This window comes from Delphinus delphis, chromosome X, assembly GCF_949987515.2.
Source record: "Delphinus delphis chromosome X, mDelDel1.2, whole genome shotgun sequence".
NCBI classification, from domain to species: domain Eukaryota; kingdom Metazoa; phylum Chordata; class Mammalia; order Artiodactyla; family Delphinidae; genus Delphinus; species Delphinus delphis.
In genome coordinates this window covers 66,423,571-66,449,896 of record NC_082704.1, presented here as the reverse complement: position 1 = coordinate 66,449,896, position 26,326 = coordinate 66,423,571, and the positions used below count along the sequence as shown (strand labels likewise).

The 26,326-nt window shown below is 38.6% G+C and overlaps 2 protein-coding genes across 3 annotated transcripts in view; one reads left to right on the top strand and one right to left on the bottom strand.

Annotated features, from left to right (window-relative positions):
* Positions 1 to 26,326, bottom strand: part of LOC132418301 (doublesex- and mab-3-related transcription factor C2-like) — a 346,095-nt gene that overhangs the window by 119,725 nt on the left and 200,044 nt on the right. The window lies entirely within an intron of this gene.
* LOC132418300 (polyadenylate-binding protein 1-like 2) overlaps positions 1,016 to 26,326 on the top strand; it is a 110,075-nt gene continuing 84,764 nt past the window's right edge. Inside the window, exon 1 of one of the 2 annotated variants that reach the window (XM_060002121.1) lies at positions 1,016 to 2,914. In XM_060002121.1, the coding sequence (XP_059858104.1) occupies positions 1,592 to 2,230 (639 nt within the window). In that variant the 5' untranslated portion in view covers positions 1,016 to 1,591 and the 3' untranslated portion in view covers positions 2,231 to 2,914. Of the gene's footprint in view, positions 2,915 to 26,326 lie in introns of those variants that run through there. The other variant, XR_009517981.1, reaches the window with a different exon arrangement.

Genomic DNA, 26,326 nt, shown 5'->3' with positions numbered 1-26,326 from the left:
AGGACAGCACTAAGGACAGGGTGCTCTTGATTCCCCCGCTTCCAGGCTGCATGAATTGAGACTTGGATGGGTGGGAGGAGTTGGGGGGTGGTGGGGGCTGAAGAACCCCAGGTCCCTAGTTCTCCCATAGTCTGGAGCAGGGACAGGGTTTCTAGTCCAGACTGTCCACTCCCAAGGTCAACCTTGGGAGTTGACTGGTCTATTTCCTCTTGCCTCCCGGACCCCTGTATATCCCTAGGGACCGGCAATGGCTCCATAAATATTTGTGGCATGGCATTATGGATGAATGAATACGTGTTCTTGTGTTCTTTATTTCCTCTTCTGCAAGTGTTGCAGAGGAGGGAAAGAGCCCGAAAAGGGGGAGGAATCTCTGAGAAAATGGGTCAGCAGGCTGCAGTGGGAGCTTGCCTCACTTGCCCCAGCTCCAGCTCAGAGTAAGAGTTGCCGCCTTGGTGGCGGTGATGCTGGAGAGCGTGTGTGCCTTGAGGTGGGGAGAACCCCTGAACGTGAGAAAACCATTTTTCTTGGGTTTGTTTAGGCCGGGCAAGTGTATTCTCAACGCCACCCACCTTCTCTTGCAAGGTGCTTGATTTAATCATTTAAATGTTCTATGGGGAGAGGAAGGATAAAACAAAACTCCCTAAATCTAACTCAGATTCCCTCGGTCCACATGGAGCCCTTTCCCTGGCTTCCTCTTCAAACACATCCAGCCGATCCGGCAGGCTGAGGACTCACACTCCCGTCCCCCAACCTCAAGCCTCCCGCTCCCGCCCCCTCCCACCGTCCGCGGCCCCGCAGCCCCGCAGCAGCCACAGGGGGAACCAAAGAGACAGAAGCCTTCCCAGCTGCCCGGACCACAGACGCCAACACCCCCCGCCCCCCACCACACGCCGCCCGCCCGCGCCCCGCACGCTAGCCCACGACCGAGCGGCGGCGGCAGCAGCAGTGGGCTGCAGGCTGCTGCGACTCGCACCGGTGCGCTCCTGGCAGCGCTCGCCATACCAGGTGACTGGGACTCGCCAGATCGGCTGGCCCGGGGTCCCCCGCCCCAGCTAGCGCTCGCGCCCCCGGCCCGGGTTCCGGCGCCCACCCGCCCTCCTGCCCTCTCCCACCTCTCCGCCCCCCAGCTCGCGGGAAGGGAGGTCGCGGCAGCGGCCCGGGGGCACCGGCGACCGTGGCGACAGCGGCGACAGTGGCGGCGGCGGTGGCGGCGGCGGCTGCGGCGGCGGCAGAGGCTGCGGCGGCGACCGTGGCAGAAGCGGTGGCGGAGGCCTCCGTGGCGGAGGCGGAAGCAGAGGTGGAGGCTGAGTTGGAGGCCGAGGCCTCAGTGGAGGAGGCAGTGGCGGAGGTCACCCTGGGGGAGGCGGCGGCAGCCCTAGCGGAGGAGGAGGCGGAGGCCTCCCTGGCGGCAGCGGCAGTAGCCGTGGCGGAGGCCAGTGTGGCCGAAGCCACCGCGGCGGCAGAGGCTGCGACGCCCCCCTTGGGGGAGGCGGAGGCGGAGGCGGAGGCGGAGGCGGATGCGGATGCAGGTGCGGAGGTGGCAGCGGCGGTAGCAGCGGCGGCGGTGGCCTCCGCGGATGCTGATGCGGAGATGGGCGGGGGCTCAGGGGGGAATCCGGACTTTCCTATGGCCTCGCTGTACGTGGGCGACCTGCACCCTGAGGTGACGGAGGCAATGCTGTACGAGAAGTTCAGCCCAGCCGGGCCCATCCTCTCCATCCGCATTTGCAGGGACAAGATCACCCGCCGCTCGTTGGGCTATGCGTATGTCAACTACCAGCAACCGGTAGACGCCAAGCGGGCCCTGGAGACCCTGAACTTTGATGTCATCAAGGGCAGGCCAGTTCGCATCATGTGGTCCCAGCGGGACCCCTCGCTCCGCAAGAGCGGGGTGGGCAACGTCTTCATCAAGAACCTGGGCAAAACCATCGACAACAAGGCGCTGTACAACATCTTCTCGGCGTTCGGCAACATCCTCTCCTGCAAAGTGGCCTGCGACGAAAAGGGGCCCAAGGGCTACGGGTTCGTGCACTTCCAGAAGCAGGAGTCCGCCGAGCGGGCCATTGATGCGATGAATGGCATGTTCCTGAACTACCGCAAAATTTTCGTTGGGAGATTCAAGTCGCATAAGGAACGAGAGGCCGAAAGGGGAGCCTGGGCCAGACAGTCCACCAGTGCTGACGTCAAGGATTTCGAGGAAGACACCGATGAGGAGGCCACCTTGCGATGAAGACATCCCAGGAGCGAGCCAGCCAGCAGAGCCAAACCTTGGCTCCCACCCGGTTTACAGCCCCACCCTTTGCCCCCCTAACCCACCAGCAGTGTATTGTATTGGGAGTGCAGGTCTCTCTCTCTCACAACCGCCCCCCCGCCCCCCACCCCCGTCTTCCTTCCCTCCATCTCTCCCTCCCTCCACCTGTCTCAGTCCCTCTCACTCTGTGTCTCTCTCTGACTTTCTCTCCACTCCCCTGTCGTCCCTACCTCTCCTCTCCCCTCCCTTCCCCCCACACCCACCTTGGGTGCTGTGAATAATCTTGCTAATCTGTGCCACTTGACAGGTTAAAGGCTGTCTTCTCCTTGTGGTTTGGTTTAAAAAGCACTTTCTCTCTTTGTTTATTGCACAGGTGATACAATTTCATGGTAGAAACATCAGGAAGGAGAAGGAAATCAGATGAGGGAAACCCAAGAGAGTAATTGCTCCCCATGACCTTACTACCGGGAGACAACCACTTTTACCATTTCCGTGTGCTGTTTTCCAGGCTCTCTCCTCTCCTCTCTCCCTCCCTTCCTCACCTCCACCCCACCTTCCCTTTTAACACACTGTTATAGAATGGTTCATGTATGTGGTGTTTCTTAATCTGCTTTTTCAAAAACTAAAACCAAACAAAAATCAACCCATTGAACTTCTTTCCATGTTATTCAACAGGCTGCAGAACCGTCATCTTCAGTGCCTGAAGAGTGTATCGATGGACCCTAACATTTCTGTAGTCATTCCTGCATTGTTGGACATTCAGGTGGTGCCTAGTTCTTTCCCTGTGTTTAAACCCAGCATTGTGTATACTGCAATGAGTGAATTCTCCCTTGTCAAGCCAAATCTTCACAAGCATACCTGATGATCTTAATTGTGGACTTGCAGGATCCACATATGGACATTTTAAAGACTTTTCCTGTGTGTTGCCAAATGGCCCCTTCATAAGCATTGTACCGATTTTCATTCATGCCAGCCAGCTCAGCTAGTAAAAAGAGTATGCCCATTTCCCCTGCATAGTCTCCTGGTCACTGTAATTGATGTGTGTGTGTGTGTATGTGTGTGTGTGTGTGTGTGTGTGTGTGTGTGTGTGTTTGTGTGTGTGTGTCTTGGCCAGCTTAATGGGCTGCAAATGGTATTTCACTGTCCTTGGTTGCTTTGCTGAATTTAAATACTGTTTTTCACCTCCTTCCCCTGTGCCCACTTCCTGCCCTTTTCCCCATTCTCAGAAAAATAATTCAGCTTCATTTCAGGAAACAAATCACAAAGCGGACAAGTTAACAGAAGAAAATTAATGTCACCTGTAATCAATCCTAATGAGCACCCATACCTCCCTGAATCATTTTCATCTGTACCTGTCTAATATTTTCTAAGAACTACCTGCAACATTTTTGGCTGTACCTCTCTAGTATTTTTCTGATTCATATGTCATGTATGTATATAATAATGTACATATTGTTTTTATACCTGCTTTTTCACACTTAAATGTGTGTGTGTATATTTATACACACACATACTCTTGAACTTCATTTCATGTCATTAAAGATTATTTAAAAATATTTTCTTTGGCTGTTAATATTTCATTGAATTGATGACTTAATAGGTGGATATATATGTGTACACTTCCTGCCCTTTTTCCCATTGTCAGAATAATATTTCAGCTTCATTGAAGGAAAAAATTACAAAGCAGACAACTTATCCATGTCTATATCTCTGTGTTTGTGTGTATATGTATTTTAAGTACTTCCTCATTGTTGAACATGTAAGTTGTTGCTCATTTTTGTTTATACAAACAGAGCTGTCAAGTGCATCATAGTGCACAAATCTCGCTGACTTTCCAGATTATTTTCTAAACAAATATTGCAGATAGGAAAATTTAAGTATCAAAGGATATGGGCAGTTTGGTGGCGAAGTGCATTAATAAATGGCCATCTATAAAGATAGTATCCATTTACATTTGTAAGATGCACCAATATTGTAAGGGGAGCTGGATTACGTGTATAATTTTCTGTACTTGGTATTGCAATCATCTCTGCATTTACTCAATATTTTATCAGGAGCTTTCTTGTTTTTATTTATTTTAAACATTTTATACAGTCTGTACATGATTATAATAGAAAATATTTGTAACTGTTAATATAGCAAAAGAATTATCACTCCTAATACCAGTACTTGACAAAATACACTTTTAGTAAATAAATATCTACATACCTTTATATTTATAATAAAGTATGCATTGTTTCACTGAAGTGTATTTTCACTATAATCGTTCTCTGGGACCATATTTCTAAATAATTATTCTCCTTTAGCTCTGTTGTTACGTAATAAGCCATCACAGGGATGAGCTATAATTTCTACAACGAAGCTTCCTTGGGCTGTGTTTAAAATAGTTCTGAACTTTTACTTGTAAGATCAATTCTGTGATGAACACCTGTGTACCTGAATATCTTGGAATATTTTATTGTTTTCTATTCCTTACTATTGGAATTGTGGTTTGATATATATGGACATGTCAAATATTTTTCTTGATCTTTTGCCACATGTTTCTCCCTTAAAGCCTATATCAACAGGTAGTTAACATACCCCTTAATTTGGCCAAAGTATTTTTTTTAAATTTTGGGAAATTGAAATGATTTATATATTTTTATTACTTCATTTAAAAATGAGATCAAATACATTAAAATATACATAAGAACCACTTCAGATATATTATTTTCTATATATTTACAAGCTTTCACGATCCACCCATAAGCATTTTTTTAACAATTATGGACATATTTTATCCCATAATTTGCTTTTCAGTATATTGTGAAGATACCTAAGACATCTATGGCTCTTCAGTTTTATTCTACAATTCACCATCATTTTATAGGACTGGAAATTTTTCTGAAGTATAGTTGACTTGCAGCATTATATTAGTTTCAGGTGTATAGCATAGTACATAGTACATAGTAACTTGATATTTTTATAGATTATGCACAATAAAAAGTTATAAAATATTGACTATATTTGCTGTGTTGTACATTACAACCTTGTAACTTATTTATTTTATACTTAGTAGTTTGCACCTCTCAATCTCCTTCACCTATTTTGCTCCTCCCCCACCCTGTTCCCTCTGGTAACCACTAGTTCATCATCTGTATCTGTGAGGTTGTTTCTATGTTGTGATATTTATTCATTTGTGTTATTTGTTAGATTCACATATAAACAAAAACATATACTATTTATCTTTGTCTGACATATAACTGAGGAAAGTACCCTCTAGGTCCATCTATGTTGTTGAAAATGGCAAATTTTCATTCTTTTTCATGGCCTAGTAATATTCCATCACATATATATTTTATATATATGTGTGTATATATATATATATATATATATATATATATATATATATATATATATATATATATATATATATACACCACATCTTTAGCCAGTCATCTGTTGATGGACACATAGGTTGCTACCATATCTTGGCTACTGTAGATATACTGTAAATAATGCTGCTATGAACATTGGGGTACACATATCTTTTTGAATTGTTTTCTTTGGATAAATGCCCAGGGGTAGAATTGCTGGATCATATGGTAGTTCTGTCTCTAAATTTTTCAGGAAACTCCATACTATTTTCCATTGTAGCTAAACCAATTTATATTCCCACCAGCAGTGTATGAAGGTTCTCTTTTATCCATATCCTTGCCAACACTTGTGATTTCTTGTCTATTTGACTGTAGACATTCTGACAGGTGTGAGGTGATATCTCATTACGGTTTTGCATTTCCCTGATTATTTTTTAGATTTGTTTTGTGGCCTAGCTTGTGATCTATCCTGGAGAAAGTTCCATGTACAGAACTGGAATATTTTTAAGAGTATCCTCATTTTGGATATTGAAGTAGTTCCTATGTTTTCCCCATTAAGTCCAACTCTATGGTGACTAATTTTGCACTTGAATTGTTTTTCCTCCCCAGGAAAAGCATTTGGTATTCCTTTGCCTAGAACAGGCTGTGAGTTAACACTTAAAAATGAAGACAAGGGTCAGAAATGTTGATTTTAAAGGAAGAAACAGAATCGTATTTAAGGAATAATTTAGAATCAAGACATTTTTTGCACACCTCATAAAGGCAAGGAAAGAAAGTCCCTGCCTTGGTAGAAGAAATAAGCTTATTTATGCTATTTAATTCTAACATATAGACTCCCCTTCTAGGTCAAGGTAGCTTTGAAGATTTGGCAAGGACTGAGGGACAAAGAAACCCTTGCTTTTAGGATTTATGCTATTAGGATATGGATTGCTGTTATTTGTTCCTAGAAATGATATTTTAAAATTTTTTATATTTGTATATCCCATTATATAAGGGGTTCAGAAATACCCTCCCCGACCCAGTGCACTGCAATGGATATCTATTGGTAGTCCACGTTCAGTACAAGGAGGGATCTGGCTTCTGCTTTGATCTAATTAATATAAAATCTCTCATTGTTGCTGAGAAAATAAGCTGAAAACAATGAGGTGGGCAAGGGGCAGAGGAGAGAAGAGAGGAGAGGGGAAAAAGAGAGAGGGAGAGAGAGCTAAATAACTACCAGGGAAAACCATTGCCAGAGTGGTAATGTAGTAATGTATGGAAAAAGCCACTTAACAACTATCACTGTAGGAATCCAACTAACTATAAATATAGTGAAGATTCCCTTAAGATATGTAATAAGAACAATTTCAGGTTAAATGGAAAAAATGTTATATTATTACAAGAAATATTATCCCTGTAATTAAGAACAGAGTATATAAAATACCATGGTATAAACAGAATTAAAATATAAACTAAGATTTTTTTGAGCTCCCACATGTAGAACAATTACATATATTATGTTCTTAAATTCTTGCAGAAGTAGGTATTATTTTCTATCAATCCTCACATAAGTTAAGCATGAAATCCTGTTGGTTTTACCTCCATAACATCATGAGAATGTCCCCCCTTCTCTCCATTCCCACTTCTATGTTTCTAGTTCAGACCTCCATCATCTCTCACTCAGAATATTACAGTATGTTCTAACTGAATTCTGTCCATGGTCTTGATCACTCCTAATTCATTCTGTACACTGAAACTAGAAAAAGCATCTAAAACTTTGTATCTTTTCATGAAATAACAATGCTTAAAAATTTTCAGTGAAATTCTTTTACCTTAAGTATGGAGAAGACAATTTATGGCATGGAATCCAGGACCTTTCCTTATTGAGCACTTGATTACCTTTCCAGCCTTATTTCCAATCCTATAGTCCATTCCAGACCCACAGTTCCACATACCATTGTTGCCAAGTCACCTACAGTTCTTGCAAAGCCTTAAGCTCTTTCTCCTCTGAACCTTTGCCTATTTGCAGCTACAGTTTGCCTAGATAATTCCTACTTATCATTCTGAACAAAACTTAGATTTCTCCTCCTCTAGGAAGTCTTCATGATGATTCCCAGTTAGAATTTGTTATTTACTAGAGTCATAATTCTATCCTGTTCAATTACTTAAAACACGTCAGTATTACAATGGTCTTGTACTATGAGTCACTGAAGTCATGAACATAACTGAATTATTAGGAATGAGGAGGGCACCGAGGACCCAAAGATGTATTAAAAGTACACACAAAGACAATTTTCCAGATGAAGGCAATCTCTGCTTGCATTAACTTTTTATAACAGCTTTTAAAAATATAATTTGAATACCACAAGTTCATCTATTTAAAGTATACAATTAACTGTTTTATAGTATATTCACAGAGTTGTGCAATCATCTCCTCAATCAGTTTTAGAATATTTCATCACCCCATAAATGAACCGTATATCCATTAGCAGTCACTCTTCATTTCTCCCCCACCCACTCAGCTCTATACAACTACTAATATATTTTTGATCTCTATAGGTCTGCCAGTGATGAACATCTATATGAAGGGGCTCATACAATATGTGGTCTTTTGTTACTGGCTTTTTAAACTTTGCATATTTTCAAGATCCATCTATGCTGTAGCATGCACCAATAATTCATTACTTTTTTTAGGTTTTCATATCATTTGTTTTCTTTTATTGAGATATAGTTAATGTACAATATTATATAAGTTTCAGGTGTACAACTTAGTAGTTCACAATTTTTTAAAGTTATATTCCATTTATAGTTATTTTTAAATATTGGCTATATTCTCTGTGTTGTATAATATATCATTTTAGCTTATTTATTTTGTACATAGTAGTTTGTACCTCTTAACCCTCTACCCATATCTTGCCTCTCCCCCTTCTCTCTCCCCCCTGGTAACCACTAGTTGATCTATATCTGTGAGTCTGTTTCTTTTTTTGTTATATTCACGTTTGTTTTAGTTTTACATTCAACATATAATTGATAGCATACAGTATTTGTTTTTCTCTGTCTGACTTATTTCACTTAGCATAATACCCTCCAAGTCTATTCATGTTGTTACAAAGAGCAAAAATATATTCCTTTTATGGCTGAGTGGTATTCCATTGTGTATATCACATCTTTCTTTGTCCGTTCACCTGTTGATGGACACTTATGTTGCTATTGTTTGGTGGAGTGTTCTCCAGGAGTCTATTAGATCTAGTTGGTTTATAATGTTCAAGTTTTCTATTTTAATATTAATCTCTGCTGGGTAGTTCTATCTGTTATTGAAAATGATTCATTGAAGACTCCCACTGTTATTGTTAAATTGTGTATTTCTCTATTTCTGTTACTTTTTGCTTCATTTACTTTAGGGCTCTGTCATTAGTTACATATATATTTATAATTTTTATTTTTTTCCTGAGGGATTGAAACTTTTATCATTTAACAAACATCATCACTATCTCAGCATTCCTCTTTATCTATAGCAACTTTTTAAATTTAAAGTCTATTTTGTACAATATTAGTGTAGCCACTTCACCCCTCTTATGCTTTCTTTAAACCTATTTGGATCCTTGAACCTAAAGTGTTAGTCCAGTAGAGAATGTATCTAACTTTCTCTGACAAGTTTTCATCCAGTCTGACAGTCTCTGCCTTTTGATTGGATTGTTCAATCCATTCATGTTTAATATTATTATTGATAGAGTTGGATTCACATCTGCCATTTTACTTTTTTTCAATGTATTTTATTTCTTTTTTTGTTCCTTTATCTATCCTTTACTGCTGTCTTTTTTATTATGTGAGTATTTTCTAGTGTAACATTTTAATTCACTTAATGATTTTTTTGCTTTATTTTTTAGTAATTTTCTTATTGTTTGCTCTGGGGCTTACCATATATATCTTATCAGAAACGTCTTCAGATTTATGCTAACAATTCCTATGAGATATAGAAATGTTACTCCCATGTAGCTTTATTCCCTTTTCCTCCTTTGTTGCTATTATTCCTATACATATTACATCCATTTATGTTAAAAACCCAATATTACATCATTATAATTATTAGTTTATATAGTTCTATGTCTTTTGAAGAATGTGAGAGAAGAAAAGAGAACAAGTATAAATTTATTGAGTTTATTATATTGACTTTCTTTTTTAGCATTTTGGGTTCTCTTTCTGTCTGTGGATTTAAGTTACTATCTGGTGTCACTTCCAATACAGCTATACTTTCAGCTATACAGCTATACTGCCTTTTTTGTGCTGCTACTGTCAACTATATTACATTTCTATGTTATAGAACCTACAATCCAATTATACCTACATTGTACTATAAAAATTTCCTTTTTAAATCAATTAAAAGAAAAAAGGAGATAAACTATGCATTTATACTACATTTTATAATTAAATAATTACCTTTAGTTGTGCTCTCGTTTTTTCATATGTATTTGAATTGCTGTCTGGTGTCACTTCCTTTCCGCTTGCAAAACTTCATTATTCCTTGCATGGATTGTATGCTAGTAATAAATTCTGTTTTTGTTTACTTTGGAAGGTCTTTGTTTCACCTACATTTTTCCAATTTTATTGAGAAATAATTGACATGAATCACTGTATAAGTTTAAGTCATATAGCATGAGAATTTGATTTACATATATTGTGAAGTGATTACTAAAATTGGTTCAGCTAACATTCATCTGCTCATATAGATACAATACCAAAAAAAGAAAGAAGAAAGAGAAAATAAAGTTTTTTTCACCTTGTGATCAGAACTGATAAGACTTACTCTTTTAACAACTTTCCTATGTATCATACGTCAGTGTTAGCTATAGTCATCATGTTGTATATTACATAACTAGTATTTATTTATCGAATAACTGGAAGTTTGTATCTTTTGACCAAATTCCTCTAATCTCCCCTATCGCTCCCCACTCCTCTGGTAACCACAGTCTGATTTCTTTTCCTTTGAGTTTGGTTTTGTTTGTTTGTTTTGTTTTGTTTTGTTTTAGATTCCACATATAAGTAAGATCATACTGTATTTGTCTTTCTCTTAGCATAATGCCTTCAAGGTCCATCACAAATGGTAAGATTTCTTCATTTTTATGGATGAATTATGTTCCATTGTATATATATATATATATACACCAAAATTTCTTTATCCATTCATCCATCGATGGACACTTAGGTTGCTTTCATGTCTTCACTATTGTAAATAATGCTGCTCTGAACATGGAAGTGAGAATATCTTTTCGAGTTAGTGTTTTTGCTTCCTTTGAACATATTCCCAGAAGTGGAACTGCAGTATTATATGTTTATTTTTTTAAGTATCCTCCATATTATTTGCCATAGTGGTTGTACCAATTTACAGTCACACCAACAGTGCAAAGTGTTCTGTTTTCTCCACATCTATGCCAGCATTTGTTATCTCTTGTCTTTGTAATGATGGCCATTCTAACAGATGTGAGGTGATATCTCATTGTAGTTTAGATTTGCATTTCCCTAATGACTAGTGATGTTCAGCATATTTTCATCCACTTGTTTGGCCATTTCTATGCCTTGTTTGGAAAAATGTCTATTAAGGTCTTCTGCCCATTTTTTTTTAACATCTTTATTGGGGTATAATTGCTTTACAATGGTGTGTTAGTTTCTGCTTTATAACAAAGTGAATCAGTCATACATAAACATATGTTCCCATATGTCTTCCCTGTTGCGTCTCCCTCCCTCCCACCCTCCCCATCCCACCCCTCCAGGCTGTCACAAAGCACCGAGCCAATATCCCTGTGCCATGCGGCTGCTTCCCACTAGCTATCTACCTCACTGCGTTTGTTAGTGTGTATATGCCCATGACTCTCTCTCGCCCTGTCACAGCTCACCCTTCCCCCTCCCCATAACCTCAAGTCCGTTCTGCCCATTTTTAAATTGGACATGTTTTTGCTATAGAGTTTGTATGAGTTCTTTGTGTTTTCTGGACATTGACCTCTTATCAGATATATCGTTTGCATTTTTTCCCCATTTTGTAAGATGTCTTTGCACTTTATTGTTTCCTTTGTTGGACAGAAGCTTTCTAGTTTGATGTAGTCCCACTTGTTTTTTTTAATTGTGTTGCTTGTGGTTTGGGTATCATATCCAAAAAGTCATTACTAAGACCCATGTCAAGGAGCTTTATTCCTATGTTTCCTTCCAGGATTTTCATGTTTTCAGTTCTTACGTTTGAGTCTTTAAACAATTTTGAGTTAATTTTTATAAATGACATAAGTTATGGGTCTGGTTTTATTGTTTTGCATGTGAATATCCAATTATCCCAGCACCATTGATTGAAAAGACTGTCTTTCTCCATTGAATATTCTTGGTTCCTTTATCAAATGTTAGTTAACCATATATTTTTGGGTTTATTTCTGGACTCTCAAATCTGTTCCATTGGTGTATGTGTCTGTTTTTATGCCAGTACATACTGTTTTGAAGTGTGATGTCTCTTGCTTTGTTCTTATTTCTCAAGATTTTCTTTGGTTATTCAGGGTCTTTTGCAGTTCCATACAAATTTCAGTAGTGCTTTTTCCTACATTTGTAAAAAATACCTTTGGAATCTTGATAAGAATTGCACTGAATCTATGGCTGGCTTTTGGTAGTATTGACATTTTAACAATATTAATTCTTCCAATCCATGAACATGGAATTCCTTTCCATTTATTTGTGTCTTCTTCAATTTCTTTCACTGTCTTGGAGTTTTCAGAGTAGAGATCTTTCACCTCCTTAGTTAAATTTATTCCTAAGTATTTTATTTTTTGATGCTATTGTAAATGGGATCAAGTTCTTTATTTTTAAAAAATTTGTTCTTAGAGTAAATAAATTGTACTGATTTTTGTAGGTTAATTTTGTATCTTGCAACTTTTCTTTTGGCTGAGTATTTAGGATTTTCTACATATATAAGCATGTTATCTGCAAATACAGACAATTTTACTTGTTTCTTTCCCATTCTGATACATTTATGTTTTTCTTGCTTGATTGCTCTAGCTAAGATTTCCAGTACTATGTTGAATAGGAGTGGTGAGAGTGGGCACACTTGTCTTGCTCCTGATCTTAGAGGAACAGCTTTCAACATTTCACCATTGAGTATATAGTGTTAGCTGTGGGCTTCTCATAAATAGCCTTTATTATATTGAGATATATTCCTCCTATGATTAATTTTCAAGTTTTTATCATGAATGGATGTTGAATTTTGTCAAATGCTTTTTGTCTATTGAGATGATTATATGATTCTTTTCTTTCATTCTATTAATGTATCACATTGATTGATTTATATATGTTCAACCATTGTGTTTTTTTTTTTAGTCAGCAATTTCCTTTATTTCTCATCTTCATTACAACAAAATGTATTAACATTGAGTGACATCAACCATTCTTGCATCCCAGGGATAAATCCCACTTGATCATGGTGAGTGATCCTCTTAATGTACTGCTAAATTTGGTTTACTAGTATTTTATTGAGAAATTTTGCATCTATATACATCAGGGATATTGGCCTGTAGTTTTTTTCTAGTAGTGTCTTTTTCTGATTTTGGTAGCAGATAATGCTGGCCTCATAAAATTATTTTGGGAGTGTTCCCTCTTTCTCAATTTTTGAAAGAGTTTGAGAAGAATTATTGTTAATTCTTCTTTAAATGTTTTGCAAAATTCACCAGTGAAGTCATCTGGTCCTGAGCTTCTGGTTCTTCACTGGAAGATTTTTGATTACTGATTCAATCTCTGTACTAGTAATTCATCTATTCAGGGTTTCTATTTCCGATTCAGTCTTGGTACATTGTGTGTTTTTAAGAATTTTTCCATTTTCTTCTAGGTTGTCTAGTTCCTTGTTGTATAGCTGTTCATACTAGAGTTTTTGAAAGACATTTTTTTCTGGATATCTGATTATTGGTTTATAAGTTTTCTTTTTTTCTTTCAGCACTTTGAATATATCATCCCACTGTCTTCTGACTTTCATTGTTTCTAATAAGTCAGGTCTCATCTTGTTAGATTTCCCTTGTAGGTAACAAGTAATTTTTCTTTTCCTGATTCCAGTATTTTTTCTTTGTTTTTCTCTTTTCAATATTTTAAATATGATGTGCCTAAGTGGAGATCTGGAATGGTCAGTATTATGTGTTAAGTTTGCTAGGTGACAGTAACAAATTATTTAATCAATAGTAATCTAGGTGTTGCCATGAAGATATTTTGTCACTGTGATTAAGGTCAATATCAGTTGATTTTAAGTAAGGGAAAGTATCCTAGATGGTCTAAGTTGACATGATTCAATGAGTTGAAAGGCCTTAAATGCAGAGCTGCAAGTTCCCTGAAGAAGAAATTCCATCTGTGAGTAGCATCTTTACCTTATTCCTGAGATGTCCAGTTTGCCTTTATAATGGCATGCTCTGTGGATTTTGGACTTGCCTAGCCATCTCTACAATCGTGTAGGCCAATTATTTACAATATATTTATTAATATATCTCTTATTGCTTCTGTTTTTCTGGTTATTGCTGGCTGATATATATTTTACTACTGAAGTAGTTCTAGAGGAACAGAATGTTAAAGATATGTTTTCTGAATTGGTTCTGGATTTTCTGGAATTGATTCTCTAATCTTATTAGATTCAAAGTTATTAATGACTCTCCTTCCAGTAAAGAGGCTACTTGTAACCCATGGCATGATGTGGCCATAAAGATATGCAAAATATTGTCACTAGATACTCTGAATAAAATACCTATAAACGGTGATGTCTGAGTAACCACATGAGTATTTATTACTATAAAACATTGTCAAACCAAGAAATATAATGTGGCTGACTTGTTGCTCCTGACTGTACTGGAGAAAGTGGGGAAATAAAAGGATGAACAAGGGCTTCAAATTCCCTGCTCAAACTTTGTATAAATGGCCTAAAAGATTTTGTATATACCCTGTCAGAAACCCTTATCTCCTGTATCCACAGTCAAGATTTAACCAAACCCAGAGTCTCATTCTGGGAGTGACCGAATTACAATATAAATTGAAATCACAACTTCTCATGGCGTCTTCTGTTAAAATGATGCATTGATTAGGAAGGAAATGGAGCAGGAATTTATGGGTACTTCTTGGTGATATTGGAGATATGAAATCCCTAAATTCTGTGGGCTCTTTTTTGCCAGTAGAAACCGCCATTTCACCTCTGCTTAAGGAAGTTGGCTTTCTTTTACCTGAAAAACTTGTAATGGTTTCTTCAGAGGTAGTTACTTTGCAAAGCACAGATTATTCTCCTCAGTACGTATACCTGCCACTCCTTTTTATTTTGAGACCTATAACTAGTTTCAAGTCCCAGCAGGCTCCAAAGAGTGAGATACGAAGTGTGACCTATGAGGACCTGCACTACATACCAAAAGAACTACATGATTTTTCCAGTTCTTACAGACAGAAATCCAAGGAAAAAGATTTGAAATGGATTTTAATGTTGTGGGATTATAGTGGAAGGAATATAAAGTTATATAAGGAAGGGTTTATTGATATGGCCCTTTAAGTAAAACACTGAATTGGGTGTTTTACTTAAGAGACTAATATGACCCAACAATCCCACTACTGGGCATATACCCTGAGAAAACCATAATTCAAAAAGAGTCATGTACCAAAATGTTCATTGCAGCTCTATTTACAATAGCCCGGAAATGGAAACAACCTAAGTGTCCATCATCAGATGAATGGATAAAGAAGATGTGGCACATATATACAATGGAATATTACTCAGCCATAAAAAGAAATGAAATTGAGCTATTTGTAATGAGGTGGATGGACCTAGAGTCTGTCATACAGAGTGAAGTAAGTCAGAAAGAGAAAGACAAATACCGTATGCCAACACATACATACGGAATTTAAGAAAAAAAAATGTCATGAAGAACCTAGGGGTAAGACAGGAATAAAGACACAGACCTACTAGAGAATGGACTTGAGGATATGGGGAGGGGGAAGGGTAAGCTGTGACAAACCTAGAGAGTGGCATGGACATGTATACACTACTGGACGTAAAATAGACAGCTAGTGGGAAGCAGCCACATAGCACAGGGAGATCAGCTGGTGCTTTGTGACCACCTAGAGAGGTGGGATAGGGAGGGTGAGAGGGAGGGAGATGCAAGAAGGAAGTTATATGGGAACATGTGTGTGTGTGTGGCTGATTCACTTTGTTTTAAAGCATAAACTGGCACACCATTGTAGAGCAATTATACTCCAATAAAGATGTAAAAAAAAAAGTCTCTAGTAGCATGTTTGGTTGGTAGGATAAATGATGGTCCCAAATGTGCCTATATTAAATAAACTTGAAATGCCAGAACTACCTTGGAATACTATACAGAAAGGTATCAAAGGGCTTAGGAAGATTGGAATGTTAGAGTGGATTGATTATATAAGACCTTCTCACTCACCCATGGTGAGTCCAGATGGAGGACTGATAAATAAATTTGTGGGGGGAATTCCAGTATCCTTGAAAAGCTCTGTGGTGACTCTTCTCTCCAGGTCAGAAATTGCAGCTTGAACAGTTATGATTGAACTGGAATCCTTAAATGCAATGAGGATAAATGAGATATCAGGATAGCAGGGCCATGTGATAGCACTTAGTTGCTAAATAAAAGGTAAGTATAGTTAGTGTAAAGGACACTAGAGCCAAAACAGTAATCAGAATATCATGACGCACAAAGACCTATGGCACTGGCTAGTTGATTATGGTGTCCATAGAAGAGAAATAGATGAGCATACTTCTAAATTCTTACTTGATTTTCATAAATGGAAGAGTTCTAGGTCAAGTTAACAGGAGTCTAAAGTGAATCACAAAAATGAGGGTCAAAACTCCTCAATCAATTTCCAGACTTAAATCGGTTTACAGATTCAGAATCCCTTGAATTAAGTGGAAGCCAGACCCCTTAAGGAAGTACCCAGCTACTTTGCCAAATTTTTATACTGTTAATCTTTCTCCAAGCCTTTCCCAAAAGGACCTATAGCTTTTTACCATGGTGGCTATACATTGGGGAAAAATAATTTGATTTTCCGATTATTACGGTACATTGACATTTCAAGAGACCCAAAATGTCACTCTTCCACCAGTCAGAATAGGGGCTTATGGAGATAAAGTGATCAATGGAGCTTAATCTCAGATACTTTTCACAGTGGATCTAGTGGGCATCCAAAACTATCTTGGAGTTATTTCTCCAGTTCTGGAATGCATAAGTAGAATAGACATACTCAGGAACTGGTAGAATCTCCACATTGGTCCCCTTACCTGCAGAATGAAGACTTTCATTGTAAGGAAAGGCCAAATTCAAGCCACTACCTAGGAAAATAGCAAACTGAAAATCGACATCACATTCCTGGAAGGATTTTAGAGAATAATACACCATCAAGGATTTGAAAAATGTAGGAACAGTGACTTCCATCATATCCCCATTCAGTTTGACTATTTGGCCTGTGCAGAAAATATAGGGATCTTAGTGAATAACAGTGGGTTAACATAAACTTAACTAGGTGGTGACTCCAATTGAAGCTGCTGTTTCAGATGTGGTTTCATTGCTTGAGTAAATTGACACATCCCCTGGTAACTGGTCTGGAGCTAATAATATGGCAAATGCTTTTTTCTCAATAGCTGCCAGTAAAGACTACCAGAAGAAGTTTGCTTTCACTTGACAAGGCCAGCAATATACCTTAATTGTTCTACTTCAGGGTATATCAACTCTTTAGCCTTATGTCATAGTTTAGTCTGCATGGACTTTGATAGCCTTTCTCTTTTAGAAGATATCACACTGGTCCATTGCATTGATGATATTATGCTGATTGGACCTAAGGAGCAATAAGTAGGAGCTACTATAGACTTATTGGTAAGACTTTTGCATGTCAGAGAGTGTAAAATAAATACAGCAAAAACTCAGGAGCTTTCAATCTCAGCAAAGTTTCTAGGTGTCCAGTGGTGTGGGGCATATTGAGATATCCCTTCTAAGGTGAAGGATAAGTTACATTTAACACTTCCTGTTTTAAAAACAGAGGAATAATGCCTAGTTGGACTCTGCATTTCAGAGGAAACATATTCCTCATTTGGGTGTGCTACTCTGGCCTTTTTACTGGTGACCTATAAAGCTGCTAGTTTTCAGTGAGGCCCAGAAAAGGAGAAGGCTCTGCAGCAGGACCAAGCTGTCATGAAAATTACTCTGTCACTTGAGCTAAATGATCCAACAGATCTCATGGTGCTTGAAGTATCAGTGGCAGATAGGGATGTTGTTTGGAACCTTTGGCAGGCCCCTAAAAGTTAGTCATATCACATACTGTTAAGATGTTGGAGCAAAGCTCTGCCATCTTCTACAGATAACAACTCTCAGTTTGAGAAAGAGCTTTTAGCTTTCTGCTATATCTTATTAGAGATTGAACAATTCATTTTAAGCCATTAAGTTACGATATCACCTGAGCTTTCCATTGTGACTTGGTGTTGTCTGATCCACCAAGCCATAAAGTTGAGTGTGCACAGCAGTACTTCATCATCAAATGGAAATGGTGTATATGAGATCAGAATTGAGAAGTCCTTGAAAGCACAAGTAAGTAATATGAAGATGTAGCTCAAATGCCCATTGCCTTCATTCATTCTACATTACCTTCTTTCTCCCAGCTCACATCTATGGCCTCATGAGTAGTTCCTTGTGATCAATTGACTGAAGAAGATAAAACTCAAGCCTGTATTACAAATGGCTCTATATGTTATGCAGACATCATCTAAAAGTGGAGAGCTGCAGAGCTACAGTCCATATCTGGGATATCCCTGAAGAAAAGTGGTGAAAAGAAATTCTTTCAGTAGAAAAAACTTCAAGCCATGTGCCTACTTGTTTATTTTGCTTCAAAGAAGAAAAGGTTAAAGGTCTGAGTCTATACCTATTCATGGGCTATGACAAATGGTATGGCTGGATGGTCAAGTGTCAGAGGAACACAATGAGAAAATTGGTGACAAGGAAGTCTAGGGGAAAAGTATGTGGCTAGACTTCATGAAATGGGCAAAAACTCTGAAAATATTTGTGTCCCATATGAATGTTCACCAAAGGATTACCTCAACAAAGAAGGATTTTATTAATCAAGTGGATAGGAAGACCCATTCTGTGGATACCAGTCAGTCTTTCTCCAGCCACCCTTATCATTTCCTGATGGATTTATGAACAGCATATCCACGCTGGCAGGGATGGAGGTTATGCATGGGCTCAGCAGCATGGACTTACACTCACCAAGGTTGAACACTAGACTAGATCAAGTGTAAGAAAGTGAATTCAAAGACAGGGCAGTGGAATTCATCCAATCAGAGGAACAAAAAGAAAAAATAATGAAAAATAATAGTGAAAATAGCTTAAGGGACTTATGGGATGCTATCAAGAGGACCAATATATACATTATAGGGATCCCAGAAGGGAAAGAGAGGGATAAAGAGGCAGAAAGATTATTCAAAGAAATAATGGCTGAAAACTTCCCTATCATTGGGAAAGAAACAGACATCCATATCCAGAAATTCCAGAGATTTCAAATAAGATAAATCCAAAGAGACACACACCAAGACAAAAAGTTAAAGACAAGGATAGTATCTTAAAATCAGCAAGAGAAAAACAGCTTGTGTAAAAGAGAACCCCCATAAGACTATCATTAAATTTTTCATCATGCATAACACTCACAGATTTATATCTTAAAAATCATAAACAAGACCCTTCAACATGCTACCTACAAAAGACTCAGGTCAGAGATAAAGACACACAAAGACTGAAAGTGAGGGTATGGAAAAAGATATTTCATGCAAACAAAAATGATAAAAAAGCAGGAGTAACAATACTCATATCAAAAAAAATAGACTTTAAAACAAAGTCTATAACAAAAGACAAAGAAGAGCATTATATAAGATAAAGGGATCAATACAAGAAGAGGATATTACACTCATTAACATATAAGTACCCAATATAAGAGTACCAAAATATACAAAACAAACGTTAACAGACATAAAGGAATATATTGACAATAATACAAAAATAGTAGAAGACTTTAACACACCACTGATATTAATGAGCAGACCATCCAGACAGAAAATCAATAAGGCAACAGAGATCCTAAAAGACACAATAGAATAGTTGAACTTAATTGACAACTACAGGGCACTATACCCAAAAAAACAGAATACACATTCTTTTCCAGCACATATGGAACATTCCCTAGGATAGACCACACACTAACTCACAAAACAAGCCTGAACAACTTTAAGAGGATAGAAATTATTTAAAGCACCTTTTCTGACCACAACAGTATGAAACCAGAAATCAAACACAAAAAGAAAAATGGGAAAAGGACAAACACATGGAGACTAAACAACATGCTACTAGAAAAACCAATGGGTCAATGATGAAATCAAAGAGGAAATCAGAAAATACCTTGATACAAATGAAAATGGAAACACAGATTTCCAAAAGCTATGGGATGCAGTAAAAACAGTTCTAAGAAGGAAGTTTATAGCAATATAGGCCTTGCTCAAGCAACAAGAAAACTCTCAAATAAACAACCTAACCTACCACCTAAGATGAATGGAAAAAGAAAAAGCAAAGCCCAAAGTCAGCAGAAGGAAGGAAATAATAATCAGAGGGAAAATAAATAAAAGAGATTGAAAAAACAATAGAAAAGATCAATGAAACCAAGAGCAGTTTTTTTTGAAAAGATAAACAAAATTGATAAAGCTTAAGTCATGCTCACCAAGAATAAAAGAGAGAGAACACAAATAAACAAAATAAAAAATAAAAGGGGAGCAAAGCTTCTTCACCTGGGCAGCAGGAGTGCTTTACTACAATGGCCAGTTGAATCCAGTTTATAGTCTTTTCAACTCAAAGACCCTACATCGTCTTGCACCTCAGAGACGCCACAAGAGCCAAGAGCACCCTTTCATCACAGACAGGACCTTCAAGATGGTGGAGGAGTAAGACATGGAGATCACCTTCCTCCCAACAAATACATCAAAAATAAATCTACATGTGGAACAGCTCCTACAGAACATCTAGTGAATGCTGGCAGAGGACCTCAGACTTCCAAAAAGGCAAGAAAATCCCCATGTACCAGGGTAGGGCAAAATAAAAAAAAAGAGAGACAAAGGAATTGGGACAGGACCTGCACCTCTGGGAGGGAGCTGTGAAGGAGGAAAAGTTTCCAAACAATAGAAACCTCCCTCACTGGGGGAGGGGCAGAGAGGGGAGCTTCGGGGCCTCAGAGGAGAGTGCAGTAACAGGGGTATGGAGGGAAAAGCAGAAAGATTCCTGCACAGAGGATAGGTGCTGACCAGCACTCACCAGCCTGAGACATTTGTCTGTTCACCGGCCGAGTCAGGTTGGGGCTCAGAGCTGAGGCTGGAGCTTTGGTGGTCAGACCCCATGGAGAGGACTGGGGTTGATTGTGTGAAGACAGGCTGAAGGGGACTAGTGTGCCACAGCTGGCCTGGAGGAAGTAAGGGAAAAGTCTGGACCTGACGGAGAGGTAAGAGACCATTGTTTCAGGGTGTGTGAGGAAAGGGCCTCCCTGCTCCTTGTGCCCACATACAGCAGAGCACTGCCTAAGTGAGCTCAAGAGATGGGCATGAGCCACGGCTATCTTCCTGGACCCCAGAGGCAGACACAGACTGCTACCACTGCCACCAAGGGTCCTGTGTGCAAGTGCAGGTCACTACCCCCATCCTCCCAGGAGCCTGTGCAGCATGCCGCTTCCAGGGTCCCATGATCCAGGGCCAACTTTCCTGGGAGAACACATGGCATGCCTCAGGCTGTTGCGATGTCACACTGCCCTCTGTCACCACAAGCACTCCCCACATCCTCTGCCACTGCAGGCTCGCACCACATTCCAATTATAACTACTGTACCCCTCCCTCTTCCCAGTCTGAGTGAGCAAGAGAGCCCTAATCAGCTGCTGTCTTAAATCCCTCTTGTTTGGGCATGGAACAGATGCCTGAGGGCAGCCTACATGCAGAGGAGGGGCCAAAACCAAAGCTGAACCCCAGGAGTTGTGTGAACAAAGAAGAGGAAGGGAAATCACTCCATGCAACCTCAGGAGCACTGGATTAAATCCCTGCAACTGGCTTGGGAAACCCTGCATCTAGGGAATACCTGAATAGACAATAAGCGTTCCCAAAATTGAAGCTGTGGACTTTGGGGGTAACTGTGGACTTGGGGTTTGCTTTCTGTGTTTGATTTGTTTTTGATTTTAGGTTTATCTTAGTTAAGTTTTTAGTGTTTGTTTTCATTTGTGGTGGTTTATTGGTTTTGTTGCTCTCCATTTTTTTTGTGAGTGTGTGTGTATGTTTATTTGTGTGATTTTGTCAGTTTAGTTTTGCTTTTACCAGTTATCTTGGGGTTCTGTCTGTTCACTTGTATTTTTTTTCCCTGCCATGCAGCTGACAGGGTCTTGGTGTTCTGGCCAGATGGCAGGCCAGAGCATCTGAGGTGGGAGAGCCAAGTCCAGGATGTAAGACCACCAGAGACCTCTCATCCCCATATAATATTAATTGGCTATAGCTCTCCCAGAGACCTCTGACAACACTAAGACGCAGCTCCACCCAACAGCCAGCAAGCTCCAGTGCTGGACACCCCATGCCAGACAACTAGCAAGACAGGAACACAACCACACCCATTAGCAGACAGGCTACATAAACTCATACTAATTTAACAAACACCCCAAAACACACCACGAGATGTGGCCCTGCCCACCAGCAGGACAAGATCCAGCCCCACCGACCAGACCACAGGCACCAGCCTCCCCCACCAGGAAGCTTACAGAAGCCACTGAACCAACTTCACCCACTGGGGGAGGACAACAGAAGTAAGAGGAACTACAAACGTGCAGTGTGTGAAAAGGAGACACTAAACAGAGAAGTTAAACAAAATGAGAGGACAGAGAAATATGCAGCAGATGAAGGAGCAATGTAAAAACCCACCAGACCAAACAAATGAAGAGGAAATAGACAGTCTACCTGAAAAATAATTCAGAGTAATTATAGTAAAGATGATCCAAAATCTCCAAAATAGAATGTAGAGAGTACAAGAAATGTTTAACAAGGACCCAGAAGAACTAAAGATCAAACAAACAATGATGAAAAACACAATAAATGAAATTTAACATTCTCTAGAAGGAATCAATAGCAGTATAACTGAGGCAGAAGAATGGATAAGTGACCTGGAAGATAGAATACTGGAAATAACTGCCATAGAGCAGAATAAAGAAAAAAGAATGAAAAAATTGAGGACAGTCTCAGAGACTTCTGGGCCAACATTAAATGCACCAACATTTGAATTATAGGGGTTCCAGAAGAAGAAGAGAAAAAGAAAGGGTCTGAGAAAATATTTGAAGAGATTATAATCGAAAACTTCCCTAACACAGGAAAGGAAATAGTCAATCAAGTCCAGGAAGCACAGAGAGTGCCATAAAGGGTAAACCCAAGGAAAAACATGACAAGACACATATTAAACCAACTGTCAAAAATTAAATGCAAGGAAAAATAATTAAAAGCAGCAAGGGAAAAGCAACAAATAACATAGAAGGGAATCCCCATAAGGTTAACAGCTGATCTTACAGCAGAAACTCTGAAAAACAGAAGAGAGTTGCAGGACATATTTAAAGTGATGAAAGGGAAAAAACTACAACGAACTCATTCATATTCAACAGAGAAATTAAAATCTATAAAGACAAGCAAAAGTTAAGAGAATTCAGCATCACCAAACCAGCTTTACAACAAATGTTAAAGGAACTTCTCTGGGAGGGAAACACAAGAGAAGGAAAAGACCTACAAAAACAAAAACAACTAAGGAAATGGTAATAGGAACATACATATTGATAATTACCTTAAAGGTAAATGGATTAAATGCTCCAACCAAAAGGCACAGACTGGCTGAATGGATACAAAAACAAGGCCTGTATATATGCTGTCTACAAGAGACCCACTTCAGACCTAGGGACAAATACAGATTGAAAGTGAGGGGAAGGAAAAAGATATTCCATGCATATGGAAATCAAAAAGAAATCTGGAGTAGCAAGACTCATATCAGACAAAATAGACTTTAAAATAAAGACTATTACAAGAGACAAGGGCACTACATGATGATCAAGGGATCAAACCAAGAAGAAGATATAACACTTGTAGAGATTAATGAATCCAACATAGGAGCACCTCAATACATAAGGCAAATGCTAACAGCCATAAGGAGGAAATTGACAGCAACACAATAATAGTAAGGGACTTTAACACCCCACTTACACCAATAGACAGATCATCCAGCCAGAAAATAAATAAGGAAACATAAGCTTTAAATGACACATCAGACCAGATAGACTTAAATCATATTGAAAAGGCATTCCCTCCAAAAACAGCAGAATACACTTTCTTCTCAAGTGCACATGAAACATTCTCTAAGATAGATCATATCTTGGGTCACAAATCAAGCCTCGGTAAATTTAAGAAAATTGAAATTGTATCATGTATCTTTTACAACCACAATGCTATAAAACTAGATATCAATTACTGGAGAAAACTGTAAAAAGTAAAAACACATGGAGACTAAACAGTACACTACAAAATAACCAAGAGATCATCGAAGAAATCAAAGAGGAAATCAAAAAACCTAGAAACAAATGACAAAAAAATAACAGGAACGAAAACCTATAGGTGCAGCAAAAGCAGTTCTAAGATGGAAGTTTATAGCAATACAATCCTACCTCAAGAAACAAGAAAAATCTCGAATAACAACCTAAACTTATGCCTAAAGCAATCAGAGAAAGAAGAACAAAAACCCACAAAGTTGGCAGAAGGAAAAAATCATAAAGATCAGAACAGAAATAAATGAAAAAGAAATGAAGGAAACAAGAGCAAAGATCAATAAAATTAAAAGCTGGTTCTTTGAGAAGATAAACAAAATTGATAAAACATTAGCCAGACCTATCAGGAAGAAAAGGGAGAAGACTCAAATCAACAGAATTAGAAATGAAAAAGGAGAAGTAACAACTGACACCACCAAAATACAAAGGATCATGAGAGACTACTACAAACAACACTATGCCAATAAAATGGACAACCTGGAAGAAATGGACAAATTCTTAGAAAAGTATAAGCTTCCAAGACTGAACCACAAAGAAACAGAAAATATGAACAGACCAATCACAAGCACTGAAATTGAAATTTTGATTAAAAGTTTTGCAACAAACAGAAGCCCAGGCCAGATAGCTTCACAGGTGAATTCTATCACACATTTAGAGAAGAGATAAGACCTATCCTTCTCAAATTTTCCAAAATATATCAGAGGGAAGAACACTCCCAAACTCCTTCCACGAGGCCACCATCACCCTGATACCAAAACCAGACAAAGATGTCACAAAAATAGAAAACTACAGGCTAATACCACTGATGAGCATAGATGCAGAACTTCTCAACGAAGGAGCAAACAGAATCCAACAGCACATTAAAAGGATCATAAAACACAATCAAGTGGGATTTATTCCAGGGATGCAAAGATTCTTCAGTATATGCAAATCAATCAATGTGATACACCATTCTAACAAATTGAAGGACAAAAACCATATAATAATTTCAGTAGATGAAGAAAAATCTTTTGACAAAATTCAACACCCATTTATGATAAAAACTCCCCAGAAAGTGGACAGAGAGGGAACCTGCTTCAATATAATAAGAGACATATATGACAAACCTACAGTCAACATCATTCTCACAATTTACTCTAAGATCAGGAACAAGACAAGGGTGCCTACTTTCACCACTATTAATCGACATATTCTTGGAAGTTTCAGCCACAACAAGCAGAGAAGAAAAGGAAATAACAGGAATACCAATTGGAAAAGAAGAAGTAAAACTGTCACTGTTTGCAGATGACATGGCACTATACATAGAGAATCCTATAGATGCCACCAGAAAACTACTAGAGCTAATCAATGAATTTGGTAAAGTACCAGGATACAAAATTAATGTACAAAAATCTCTTGCATTCCTATACACTAACAACAAAAATTAGAAAGAGAAATTAAGGAAACACTCCCATTTACCATCGCAACAAAAAGAATAAAATACCTAGGAATAAACCTACCTAAGGATGCAAAAGACCTGTATGCAGAAAAATGTAAGACACTGATGTAAGAAATCAAAGATGATACAAACAGATGGAGAGATATACCATGTTTTTAGATTGGAAGAACTAAAATTGCCATAATGTCTATACTATCCAAAGCAATCTAAAGATTCAATGCAATCCCTATCAAACTACCAATGGCATTTTCCACAGAACTAGAACAAAAAATTTTACAATTTGTATGGAAACACAAAAGACCCTGAATAGACAAAGCAATCTTGAGAAAGAAAAATGGAGCTTGAGGAATCAGGCATGCTGATGTCAGACTATACTATAAAGCTACGGCAATCAAGACAGTATGGTGCTGGCACAAAAACAGAAACTTAGATCAATGGAACAGGATAGAAAGCCCAGAGATAAACCCAGGCACATATGGTCACCTTATCTTTGATAAAGGAGGCAAGAATATACAATGGAGAAAAGACAGTCCCTTCAGGAAGTGGTGCTGGGAAAACTGGACAGCTACATGTAAAAGAATGAAATTAGAACACTTCCTAACACCATACACAAAAATAAACTCTCAATGGATTAAAGACCTAAATGTAAGGCCAGACGCTATCAAACTTTCA